Raw genomic sequence first — 13076 nt, forward strand, 5'->3', positions numbered from 1 at the left:
ATTTCAGCCTCTTTGTGTGAGACTTTAAAACATTAATAAGGTTCTCTCCTTGCACGAAAAGCAAAGCACTCTCCATTTTAAGCACTCATTACAATTACCACTGTCCACCAAACTTGGCCTTACCATGCCCTACTGTACCATTGGATTCACAGTCTCAAGTCAGTGTCCCCTTTTTCATCAGTTACATAGTGTCAAAGCAGCAGCAGGGAGAAATTTGCCATTGAGTTTCTAACCTGTCACTCTAGGCACTGACGCCCAGTTAATGAGAATTCAGCCAGGGGATTTTCTCCCTGTGAGAGATTATGGAGAGAGGCAGAGGCCATCACTCCTACCTTGGGTGTTCTTCACTGAGAAAGACAGCTATTGTCACAACATTGCTGCCTCAAGCTGCTCTATACTTCACAGCCTGATAAGCAGCTATTTGATCAGCCGGCAACAGATCAGGTATATTAAACTCTGACGTCGAGTTTAGGAAATCATTTCATGCTTTAATAAATGTTAACCAAGATTAAATAGCGTCTACGCTCTAATATATACGTTCTGTAGGTCACGTTTCTACTGACAAATGAAGTGGAAGATTACATAAGGGTTGTTGGGCCTTTTTGCTATCAGCATTTCATTTTGAAAGCTGCACAGCAACAACAGCGAAAACTAATTTTCAAAGCAAACCACAGGAGCTTGAAAATAAAACACAAAGACAAGTGGAGTAGTACCTAGATAATTCTGCAGACTCCAAACACCTTCATTTTAGTCCACATACACACACTCTCTTCTCATAATATTAAATTATTATTACTTAATCAAACCTCATCCTAAAAGCTGCCATTTCCCCCAAAATGTTTCTAATGCTTCTTATATGAAACTTTGCAAGGTGAACCTGTTGAAACTGCCAAAATGATCTGTCCACTGATGTCACAAATATTTTAATGCACTGGCGCCAGTGGTAAATATTTGAAGAGCGTGTTTTGTGCGCCATGTTAAAATAAAAAGAAAGATGTGCCTGATAATAAAGATAAGGACTCAGCTGATGTGCAGAGGGATAAAGGGGGTTATTTAATTCTTGCGTGCCTATTTTGCATTTAGTAAAACAAAATATAGCTTCCTTTTAGTTAGATTCAGTTACAAAAAAATAACTGGGCAACACAACTTGTTGAGAATCAAAGCTGAAATCCTAGAGACTGTTTCAAAGAAGCGATCTGTCATATTACCAGCTTTTAATACAAAACATTCTTGTCTGCAGAGGCATCACAGCCACGGTGCGGTCCTGCATTTGAGAAACTCACTGACAGTTGTGGTTGCTTTAGCAGAAAGGGCTGACATTTGTCTCAAAGCCTGTGCAGTAAAGTTTTATAGTCCTTTTTGGATGCCTTCTTCTCATCCCTCATTCCTTTCCTCCCATACGGCTCAGGATGGGTGTAGTCTAGATGAGAGGTGGGCAAGCAGTGAATGGCTGCCTAGCTGGCGAAGGATTATGCCAGCTGAACAGAGTCTTCCAGCCCTGAGCTGTCCACCCACTCCAGATCCTGTTCTTCTGTGATTAGCCTGCAGCCTCTGCCCACTTTAGCCTCCGTTCAGAGGCTGTCTCAGTCTCAGGTGTGAGTGATTTCCAGGCAACCTTTGCAGTTTTCTGTCCATCTACATGAGTTATGTGTAATGAACCAGCACATTTAAATTGGGCAGCATTCAGGCAGGCCACCAGGCTTGTTAGGGATTATTATATCTGCCTTAGTTTGTCTTGCCTCAGCTTGATGAAATGTCAGAAGCTGTAGCTATTAGTCGTGCGAATGCTTGGTGGAATCCCCGCTCCTTATGACTACATCTTTTAAGCCCAAGGCTAGACATTTCTTTTCTTAGCATTAACACAAAAAGCACACACTCAAGAGAAAACCTTTCTCTCCATCTCTTTTTCCCCCCTCTAATTTTACCTAAAGAAAAATCTCTTCAGCGGACAAATTGTGGTTTAATAAAGAATCTGCCAGTTTGACTCTCGCTTTAGGCTTTGTTATCATCTTGTTATGAAAGTGAGGCTCCATCAGCTGCTGCAGTCATGGCTGTATGAAAGCGAGGGAGAGCGAGGGGAAGAAAAAAAAGAGGAAAAGCTTCATGATGTGATAAGCAGTGACACACAGGGCAGCGCTCCATCCCTGTGTTGGAACATGCCTGAATGCTCCACAGAGACTGTGTTTTGTTAGATTTCCACTGCTTGTTAACGTGCAGACTACTGAAGAGTCCACACATGTCTTGGCTGAAGCAAAGGATGTATAATGGTCGCTGATTCTGAACCCGTTAAATATACTTTTACTATCGGATGCACACACATTTGTAACCGACTCGTCAAACTAAAAAAGGGTGGATCACGGTGCCTGTTTGCTTACATGTGTTGTGCCAATTTAGACCTCTTGTGGGCACAAGAAGGATACTTGGTGCTGCTTTTCCTTTGAAGATCCAGAATTGGAAACTGTTTAAGGGTTGCTTAGGTCTCCCAGTCGCTTCCCCCGCACATGATAGAGTAAACTTTTCTCTGATCAGAGAAGGTAGGAGGAGATGAATATGACAGCTGATCCCAAATGTGTCAGTTTCTGTTTCTACCATGCCTCGTGGCATCCTAAACAGAACTGTATTGTCTGTCTTTCTGCCTCTTCCCTTTCTGCTTCCTCATCTCCTGCTCTCTGTTTCTCCCTCCCTCGCTGCATTTTTCTCAGGCAGAGGCGTCCATGGACCCTCTGGCTCCCAGCTTTCGTCAGTGACTAGGAGTGCTTTGAAAACTTTGTGAACTCTTCCTGTTGGAGTGGGAAGGGAGAGAAAGGCGAGCAGTTGATGGGACGCTGCCCGGCAGCAGCAGCAGGCTCCTCTGGAGACAGCATCAGGACTCTCAACTGGAGGTAATCCCCAGAAAATGATAAGAAAACACCTCAGGCTCTTAACCCCCCTGGCCCTGCTGGGACTCCTTGTGGGGTTGGCAGACCTTACCCACGGCTCTGTCGGGGAGGATGAGGATTACTACATGCAGGGGCTGCTGATAAGAGAACAATACAACCAGGTCCAGGTGTTGGAGAAGCAAAATTCCTTTATACCCGATGGTGAGAAAGACCCAAAGGAGCATTCTGCCAAGAAGACTGCCAAGGTGAAGTCAGACAGCAATAAGAAGACACATAAAACCCCAGCAGATGCAAAAACAGGTAAAAACACTGCTGTGACTTAGAGAGCAACTTAAGCAAATTTTAAAGAAAAACAATATCAGTGAGTTTTTATCAGTTTTTTGTGTATTGCTGTACATTTTCTTTTAGAAATCCTCTACAAAAGCATGATCATTAGCAATCAATGAGCATTAGTGATCTTTAAGATTGGATAACAGACAATTCTAACAGCATCTTGTGCTGCTGTGACCTCTTTTTCTGTTAAATCCATAGGAAAGGTAAACTTATGAGATAATGTTGAGACAGGTTTCAGTTTTTAAAACAGTCATTCTAGCATTTTATTTTTCATAGTCAATATTATTTGGAATTAAATAACATCACAAACGTCATATTATTTGGCATTTTGCATCATTGGGTGCTTGCTGTGTGGAAAAAGTGAAACATCACTCATAATCACCTTTTCTCAGAGTCACCTAACACGCAGCCGACGCTCACGCTAATCGATGAATAGAGATAAAAAATTTGGAGGCATCGTATCCAACCCTGATGTGCTCACTGACTCATAAAAATAATGATCTCATGATGTAGTCATCCTCCTCACTACTCAGTATGCATACAGACCCATGTTTCTGTTTGGCTGCAGCACAACAGCAGGATTTAAAGCTTCGTGCATGGTTGAGATTAGGATTGCACTGTGTGGTGGTGTGCAGTGCACATGTGAAACTTATGCTATCCCAAAAAGTAACAAGCACCAGCAGTGCGGTCTTGCTGTAGTCCATGTTGAAATGGACAGCTTGAATCTCTTCCTCAAAGAGTTTCTGCTCATGCAGGAGCAGGTTTGTAGGTGTGTTTGAAATGCTGCCAGGTGATTGGGAGACAGTAACAGGCTGTGAGGGTTTGTGTTGGATGGTGGCTGATGGCGTAGTGCAGCTGTGTAGAAAGTGACCTCATGTTTCAGGCATCTGACTTCACATGTCTCAGACTGGAGGAGGAAGGTGTTAACAGTGATACAGAAGCTGCTTCTTCCCTACAATTACAGTTTTTATCGAATTAAATGCATCTTAATCACTTAAGTGTCTTCCAGATAACGTTATCTACAGTATCTGAGTCGGTGAGGTGGCACTGTCACCTCAGAGCCTCAGGGCCTGGGGCCTGTCTGCGCGCGATCCTCATGTTCTCTCTGTGCCTCTTTGGGTACTTAGGCTTCCTCCCGCAGTCTGTTGACAAGCTTGCTGTGTGAATAGATGTCTCAGCGTTAGTCGCGTGGCAGTCTGGTTGACCTGCTAAGCACGTACCCCGCCTCTTACCCAATGACAGCAGTGATAGGTTCCAGCCCAGATGCAAACCTGAATTGGATAAGCCAAAGAAAATGTATAGATGCAAGTGTTGTATTTAAAGCTGCACTTTTAAACGGTTTTCTTTTTAAATATTAATTGTACCTAATATTAACTATCTACATCTTTCTGCAGACAAAATAGACATCTAGCTACAGAACAAAAAAAGCTGTACGTTACCCTTTTCTAACAGGAATGCACAGAAACTAGCTGGTGAACAAAGCTAGTGTAGGACCATTAGTTAGAGGTGCGCCAGCAGAAGACTCGATTGTTTCCTTGCATGCTATATATGTTGTATTTCCAGCTTGCACGACTGCACTGAAGTGTCAAAAAAATAAAAAGAATTAGTCATGAATTGAGTTTTGCTTTCAACTTAAATCCACAATGACAATAAATATTTTACTTTACCTTAAGAGTCTTAAAAAGAGAAGAAGAATGGAAGTTTTTTAACATCTTAGTGTCAGTGTAGGGAACGGTTTAAATGTGGAGAGTGAGCATTTTTAATTGATGGTTGTTGCGTGGAAGAACCCATCCCTTCACTGCTTCTCGTAAGTAGGATCTCTGGAATTCATTTAGTGGAGTTTAATGTCATATTTCTACTGTACTATGATTAACTAAATGTCATGTGTAGTGCTGGTATTTCACCAGTGTCTCAACAACCATATGCTGGTGCTTTCTTAATCGGTTTTGCTGAAGCACATGTGGAGCACAGAGCACTGCGGAGTTGAACCTGTCCCCAGAAAGAGATGCAGATAAAGACTTGCAGATGTGAGAAGAGCTGTTGTCATGTGGAGCCCATCCCAACCTTCAGTCAAATAAAAAGCATTTTCAGTACCTTTAATGTTAAGTTACTGCCCCATACCCTGCTGCATGTACTGGGTGTATTTATGATGTATTTGAACCTTGATTTCCTGATTATTTAATGCAAGAACTTCAAGTGCAAATTAAAATGCATTATTTATCTAACGTGAGAGGCAGACAGACATGAACTGAATGCAGGGAGCACAAGAGTTAAATGTTTTCAGATTCTGTGCCCAGAAATAATTTTTTGGTTCAGTCCCCATTCCTGAATCCATTTTCTCCTTTGTCATCACTTTTCCTATCAAATTCTGCGTTGACATCAGTGGATCAGCAATTTAAAATGTGATTCAGCCTTTTATAATTTTCTTTTCTTTCCCCTTTTTAACATTTCAATTCCTTCCTTAGTAAAGTCCCCCAACAAAAAGGCAGAGAAAACCAAGAAGACTGCAGTGAAAAACCCAAACAGCGTCTCAGAAGGAGAACAACAATACAACCCGATAAAAAAGGGTGAGTAAAAAAGCCAAATGGGCAAATCAAAGTTGACACTCACTTGTTATGGGAAATTCATGATCTCATAAAAATTCATCTATACTGCACTGTGCAAGGATCATTTCTATGGTGGGAAAAAAGATACAAGCTCTCTCAGAGATGACAAATCTTTTGGGTAGAGTAAGTGTTTTCAGAAACCATATTTTCCCTGAGAGGAAAGGTTTGGCAGTATAAGATGATGCTCTCAGAACTGGAGTCTAGCCGCAGAGGCACTGATGTCTTCTTTGCCTATGAAGCATTGTGTTTGGTTTCCATGGATCACAGTATATTTGTATATAAACTAAAACCAGGATGCCCCAGTTGTGTTTTTGGCACGTCAACTTGCTCCACTCAATGTGTGATTCAGTGCAAAGTGTGTGTGCTTTAACCTCACAATTTCCACAACTCATAATGTACTAATATTGCCATTATTTGACTTATTTACACAGGATAAGACCTTTCTTTTATTGCAAGAAGCTCTATTTATTAATACTGGGAAATTAAGAGTGACTGGGGCCAACTGCAAATTTATGTGTTTATGTTGAAGCTATGCAAACAAGACAGGGAGAAAGGTTGCCATTTTTAATTTGGCATTCATGCAGCAGAGCAGAAAGTTGGATACTATTTCATGATGGAAAATAGGAACTCTATGCCGACATGCCTGGCATGCCTTGAACTGTCAAGATGTGGTGCAGACTTAAAAAATCACGACTTAAACTTCAATCTGGTTTTTGAATATGTTTCAGCAGCTTCTGGTAGCAGCTAATTTATCAGAGGCAGGGATTCAGGGCTTATACTTTCTATAGATCAAGACCTCCAATACTCAGAACTTGTTCCACCTCTGAAATGTTAATTATTTGGCTGTTGTCAAAAGTCAAGGAGAACATGAGTGTCTGCCACATGCACATACCAAAACAAATGAGAGCTTTTGGTCATCTGAGACCAAAAGGGATTTTCAAGGTTTCATTCAGCAGATGTTTCAACAGCTCATTCATTATTCACGTCGGATGTAACAGAAATCAGCTGAAACAAATATTTCAACTAGGATTTGTCACATGTACTCTGTAAAGCTGCAGATGCTGGCTTTGATAAAAACCCCATTCTTCTTTCTGCTCGGCTGATGAAAAGTGAAAAGAAAATGTATCAAGGGTTGTAGGGAGGCTTACTTCTGGCACACTGAGTTGTTAAATAATTTTTCTATTACGGCGAAACAATGTCGCTTTTGTAGGGGAATAAATAGTAAGTATTGTGTCATTTAAAAATGAGTTACAGACTTGGGAAATGTCGAGAAATTCAACACACTGGCGGGTGCCAAAGTTGACTTCCTAGCACTGGATGCAGTACTTACTGATGGTGAAGTGATCATATGGGCTTTGTAACTCAAGGGATGGTGATTCTATTTACTTAGTTTAAAAAACTAAATAAAGTTTACTGGAAACAGTTGAAGTTGTTGCCCAAGTGTTCAAAGTGTTTCCTCAAAGTGTATCTAATAAATAAAGGGTTGACTTCTTTTAGTTTGGAAACAGTTTCAAACTCACAGCACATAAACATCCTAATATGAATAAATCATACACAGAAAATATTTCATTATTATACCACAAAATGTAAAATGAGAGCTTGTAACTGACAGAATTAGGTTTTGGCCTCAGCGATAAGTAGGCAGTTAGCCTAAATAGCAATGCCTTCAGTATCTATTTTGTCATTTTTATTACACGTTGCTTTTGAAGGCAAATGTGTGTATGTGGGGGTCCTCTTGTGAAGGATTGGATGCAGATGGTAATGATGATTTAGGACTTTGCAGGAAAGCAGACAACAGTCTATTTTTTTGTTCTGCTAACCTTGATCCTTGGGCTGCTTTGTGGGCTAGGCTTGTCCCTAATATGTTGTGATCGCTGCATTCAGAAGGCCGACGGTCTTACAATGTGAATCTGAGAGCATTTTAAATATAGTCACTGGGTCGCAAGTGCAGCAACACATATTTTATTACTGTATAGAGTTACTATAAATACTACGCTAGCTGGTCTTCCCAGCGGCTTTGCCTTTGGCTTGTTAATCAAATTTTCCACTTCAGTTTTACAGCAGGAATTAATTTGAACTCGAGCTATGTTTGCTTTATGCATCAAACATAAATCAAGACATGCATGTGCACATTCTGCATGCTGATCCTCTTTGTCTGTGGTGTCTCTCGGGGATTGTGATTGGCAATGTTTGAAATATTTCAGTCAGGTATGCAAAGTCAGCTTCATCTTTTGGAAGAAATTTAAATCTTACTGCAGAGGTAAAAGAAGGAAAGTTCACTTGTCTTTTTTGTCAGCCTGTTACACTTCTGGTTGTTCATTTATGAAGGCCAGCCTGGCTGTGTGACAGCGACATGTGCAGCATATGCCGCATGTACAAACACTCTGGTGCCCAATCGGAAATTCTTGCTCTGAAATTCCATTGCTGTGATCCAGGGAAGTCTGCAAACAGCCTGATCTGACCTAAAGAGCTTTTGGGCAGCAGAGATTTCACACGTCAACTTTGATTTGCCCATTCGGCCCTCACTGGATGATTTCCCTTGCACTGTTAAAAGATGAGCCAATATCACCCAAGTAGTTCTGTTCAGCATACACCACCTCAGTTTCTGCATTCACTTAAATACAGGCATCTGTCCAAATAAACTCCAAATGCTCTGTAGCAGCAAACAAAAGCTCTTTTAGTGATGTGCAGCTCTCAGGGACTGAGTTTTATCTGCGTGTTTTTCGAAAATGTATCTTGAGTATGGCTGCAAGGCAACCAACCCATTGCTGTAACATCAGTTGGTGATATGAATAATTTCTGCACTCACAGAGTTGATTATTTGATTTGATGGCTGCTAATTGTCATCACTGAAACTTTCAGTATTTCATGGGATCCAGTGGTTAAGAGATTAGACATCTCTTTATTGGAGTTGCATTCATGTAGATTTCTAAATTTGTGATTTGGTCTTAAAACCGTAAAGTTTAGGATGTAAAAAAAAAATGTTGTGTCATCTCAGTTTGTAAAGTGTCAAGCTTGTGATAATAAAAGTAACATTTTTGACACATACACTGTGAAAGTATAAAGATATTCCAGAGAGACTCAAGTGAGGAAAAGCTAAAAGAAAAAAACAAATAAGATCTGCAGTTAATTAGCATGATTTGTGCAAGCCAAGTGTACTCTGTTTACACTTTAGCATTTCTGCTTGACTTCATACTGTATGTATGGTGGTTAAATGGGGACTTTCAGCCTGTGAAGACAGTTGCATGCTCTGGGTCTGAAAGTCAGAAAGTCAGAAAGTCTGCGAAATGATGCTACATCCGATTAGTATTATTTTACCTTCAGCTTATAGAAAGAGTTCAAAAACAAAATGACACACATGGTGGTTGTAAAGTTTATCTGAAAGGGTGGGCTCAGGTTGCATTGCAGGAAATGATCCCACAATGGAAGCCACATCTTGAAAGTTTCTTTGTCCTGATCCATATAAGAGATAAAATTTCAAGATGATGTTTTATTGTGGTTATGGTTTTATCTATTTTAATAAATGTCCCATAATTCTAACCCTAGCTTTACGCCAAAGAACATAAAAAACAAGTTATAGAAACATCTGTTTTTATTTTTATCTGATATTCTCATTATTTAGTGCAGGTTAACGCATGTTAAAACAGATGAAAATATGCCTTTTTTCCCCAATTCAAGCCGTGTTCTCATTCATAACATTAAAAAGTTATCAGCAAGCTAAAAGCAGTAGCTGCTGCAATTTCCCCTTTTTTTCAGGATACTGATACCGCTTTGGTCGTTTTAGCTATTTAATCATGTATTCAGGGTGTAGATTGATGACTTTGATAGGTGTGCTTTGCTAAATTATAAAAAGCAAGCGTTCAAAGCAGAGTCATTAATCACCCGTGAAGGCTGACACGTTTTGGAATTCATATCAGTTTAACTATCAAAACAAAGATCACACTGTGAGACTGCTAAAGGAAATGTAGTTCATGTGAGACCCCTATGCTAAGTTGGACTGAGGCACAAAATGATCATCAACAGCTATGATAAAGGTTGAGAAATGTTCCTTTTACTAGAATGAAAGTGGTCACATAAAACTATGTGTTGTATCATTTGATCCTCTAATTTTCTTGTGAAAAGTCTAAACTGTACCTTACTGTTTACTCAAGCTATACAGATGCATTGTGTCTGACTCAAGGCATCTGCATACTCTGCAAAAAACAACTTTCTATCACAGCTGCACATGATACATAACATTACCATCACAAGCCAATTTGTAATTCTCATTACCTAGAATGCCCTCCCATTGGACTGGAGTCATTGAAGATTGATGATTTTCAGCTTCATGCATCATCTACCAAACGCTATGGCCTTGGTGCACACAGAGGTCGCCTTAACATTCAGGTGAGACGGAAATGTAAAGTGTTGGCGTAGCAGACTTACCAGAAATGTTGGGACTTGTATTATACCCTGGGCTATCTCGTCTTTCCTCGGAGGCTTTAACATTTTGTGAAGGCATTTTTTTTTCCGGCTCCATATTATAAATACAAAAAAATAAGATTGAAAGATAGTATTATTTTTTTTATCCATATTTAAGCTGCACGCAACGATGTGAGCTGTGATAACTTGGCTTTTCCCTTGTAAGATTGAATGACATTATCTTCTTGTTTCAGCTCACTGAATATTTTAATACCCCAAAGCTAACTAAACAGTGAAAGTAATAGTGTTATCATCAAACTAGGGGCACATCCCCAGACCTAATAAAAAAGAACTGGCATCTGGGAGAAGAGAAGTGTTTCCTGTTAGTGCAAGCTTTGCTTTGAGTGCATTAGCCTGCATGCAGTGTGCAGCTAGCCTAACATTCTGCAAGCTCCACCGCCCCAAATCTATCTGCACAATTAATGACACGCACAAATACACTTAATTAACTCAAGACGACATTAAATGGCAAACAACAAAACAAAGGATTTGTTGTGTGTGTGTGTGTGTGTGTGTGTGCACGTGGGTGTGTGTGCGCACGTGGGTGTGTAAGCGCAGACATGATAGAAAGACAGATGGTGTCAAGAGAATAAGGAGGACCACAAAAAGCAGATGTCTGTTGACTCAGGTCTGTGCTCAGTGTTATATGTTGTTTAGATGAAAGATACTAAAAGAGCTGGGATTTATTTAACTATACATAAAACACTACTATAAGATAACTATATAACCCTAACTCCTAACTATAGTTTGAAAGACATGCATTAGAAGGAAAATCTATGGAGGAACAAAATTGAAAGAAAGCAAAACCAGGAAAAGTAAGCCCTATATAAATTTTGTATCTGTAATACATGTAATGTTTCAAAACGGAGTCTCCATCTGGTAGCAGAACATACTGTATAAAGTGATGTGCCATCTTTCTTTTATTCCACTAAATAGTTCATGAAAAGGTCTCACTGTCTGCACCTGAACAAGACACGTGATACGGGAGTCAATCATTTTTTCCGTAGCAAGTGCATTTCATCTTTCATTAAAATATCTCGAGACACCCTTCTAACTGGCTGACAAACAGAACATAAAAGAGACTACAAATGTCATCTATGAACCAGGTGTTTAGTTCAAATAAGCCAAATATTCTTACGGCTCGAATACTGTGCAAAACTCTTGAGTCCCCCTATATTTCATTATGTTATTCCAGTAAAATGCAGCAAAACATGCAAAGATAAATAGAAGTGAAAACAGAGCTTCATTGGTACAAACATACTATTTCATATAGGCCAAGCTGTGATATCTTTGGCACTTTTTGCTGCTTTGACGAAAGAAATTAGTGTTTAGTAACAAAGTGCCTAAAAATACAATTTAAAATTGGTTCTTTCCTAAGTTGTCTGTTATGTGTAGACACAACACTGGTTCATGCCTGAGTTAGGTGTCTTTTTTATTCTTTAGTAATTTGTCGGTCAGTGTTAATGGCCTTAGCAAACAAGAACAAAAAATATTTTCTGAAAATGTCAGGGTCAAGGAAAATGTTGGCTGAAAGAAAGCCTGGAGAACTATAATGAACACAACTTAAAAAACTGCAACAAAGTCTGACTCTGTGGAAGGAAAATATAAAGAAATGTGGAGTGACTCAAGACATTTTTACACACTAATATAAATTAAAGAAGCATTTAAAGACATTCACATGTCTGTTGGATTTCATAAGTTAATGCATCTTCCCTTTCCTTGCCTAACCCCTTTGTAACTGGAATTAGGATCAGCTGTTGAATTTATATTATGGCCTTTAACATCCTAATCTTTCTGATTAAAGCACGTGAAAGTCATGGTAAGGAGGAAATGACTCCATGCCCTTAACATCTGTAGTGAAGTATCTCATTCTAATGTTTAAATTTAGATGATAAAAATAAACAGTCAAGCCTGTAAGCATGCAATATGAAAATGAGTGTTCGTACTCTGAGCCAGTGTGTTGGCTGGTACAGCACAGGCTTTACAGAGTAGCATTTGATCCCTTATAATCAGTGCAACATTTTCAGCTATTGCACCAGGTTCGTACATCATACTAAAAGAGTTGCACAAAAACAGAAATGGTGGGATTTGGAAAGAGTTGCAGGAGAGGAAGAACAGTTTTCAACACTAAGCCCTGTTTTATAGACGTGCTCATCCCTATAACTCTGCTTCACTGGCTCTGTTTTTTTCTCTTGTTCGCTCTTTTTATGTGACAGGAAAAAAGAGTAGGCTTGTACGTACATAGTAAAATTTATAGTTAATACACCTTATTTCAGAAGATATTCTTCACACTTCACTGTCTCCATTATAAAACACTTCAATAGTAAGTTTTAATTAGAATTTTATAAAAGAAAAAATGTGTGTTGGACCATATTCAGACTGTAAGCGCACGTGGAATTAAGTTGGCTTTTTCTGACCTGCAGGCTGGCCTTTATGAAGATGACCTCTATGACGGGGCCTGGTGTGCTGGGAGAGATGACACTCTACAGTGGTTTGAGGTGGATGCCAGGAGGCTGACAAAGTTCACTGGGGTCATCACACAAGGCAGGAGCTCCCTCTGGTCGTGAGTAGGAACCCAGCAGACATGTATGGAGAGTTGCAGATGGTTGCACAGTGAGGATCTAGATTGTTCTTGTCCATGAAACATAACAGGATAAATATGTGGGATGGATTTTATGCAGGGTATTGGAACCTGGTTTGATATATTTGTGAAAATAATTCTAAAGAAAATCTGCAAGGAGATTTATAACTGAATATCAAGCGCAGTGTTATGTAAAGTTTATGAATGCAGGCAATC

The 13076-nt window shown here is 39.7% G+C and overlaps 1 protein-coding gene across 2 annotated transcripts in view; it reads left to right on the forward strand.

Moving 5' to 3' along the window:
* The first annotated feature begins 2101 nt into the window (after window positions 1–2101).
* cpxm2 (carboxypeptidase X (M14 family), member 2) overlaps window positions 2102–13076 on the forward strand; it is a 32021-nt gene continuing 21046 nt past the window's right edge. The window contains exons 1-5 of one of the 2 annotated variants that reach the window (XM_085170724.1): window positions 2102–2534; window positions 2703–3179; window positions 5678–5779; window positions 10095–10204; window positions 12703–12842. In XM_085170724.1, the coding sequence (XP_085026850.1) occupies window positions 2897–3179; window positions 5678–5779; window positions 10095–10204; window positions 12703–12842 (635 nt within the window). In that variant the 5' untranslated portion in view covers window positions 2102–2534; window positions 2703–2896. Of the gene's footprint in view, window positions 2535–2556; window positions 3180–5677; window positions 5780–10094; window positions 10205–12702; window positions 12843–13076 lie in introns of those variants that run through there. The other variant, XM_085170722.1, reaches the window with a different exon arrangement.

This window comes from Neolamprologus multifasciatus, chromosome 8 (assembly GCF_963576455.1).
Source record: "Neolamprologus multifasciatus chromosome 8, fNeoMul1.2, whole genome shotgun sequence".
In the NCBI taxonomy this organism is placed as follows: Eukaryota; Metazoa; Chordata; class Actinopteri; order Cichliformes; family Cichlidae; genus Neolamprologus; species Neolamprologus multifasciatus.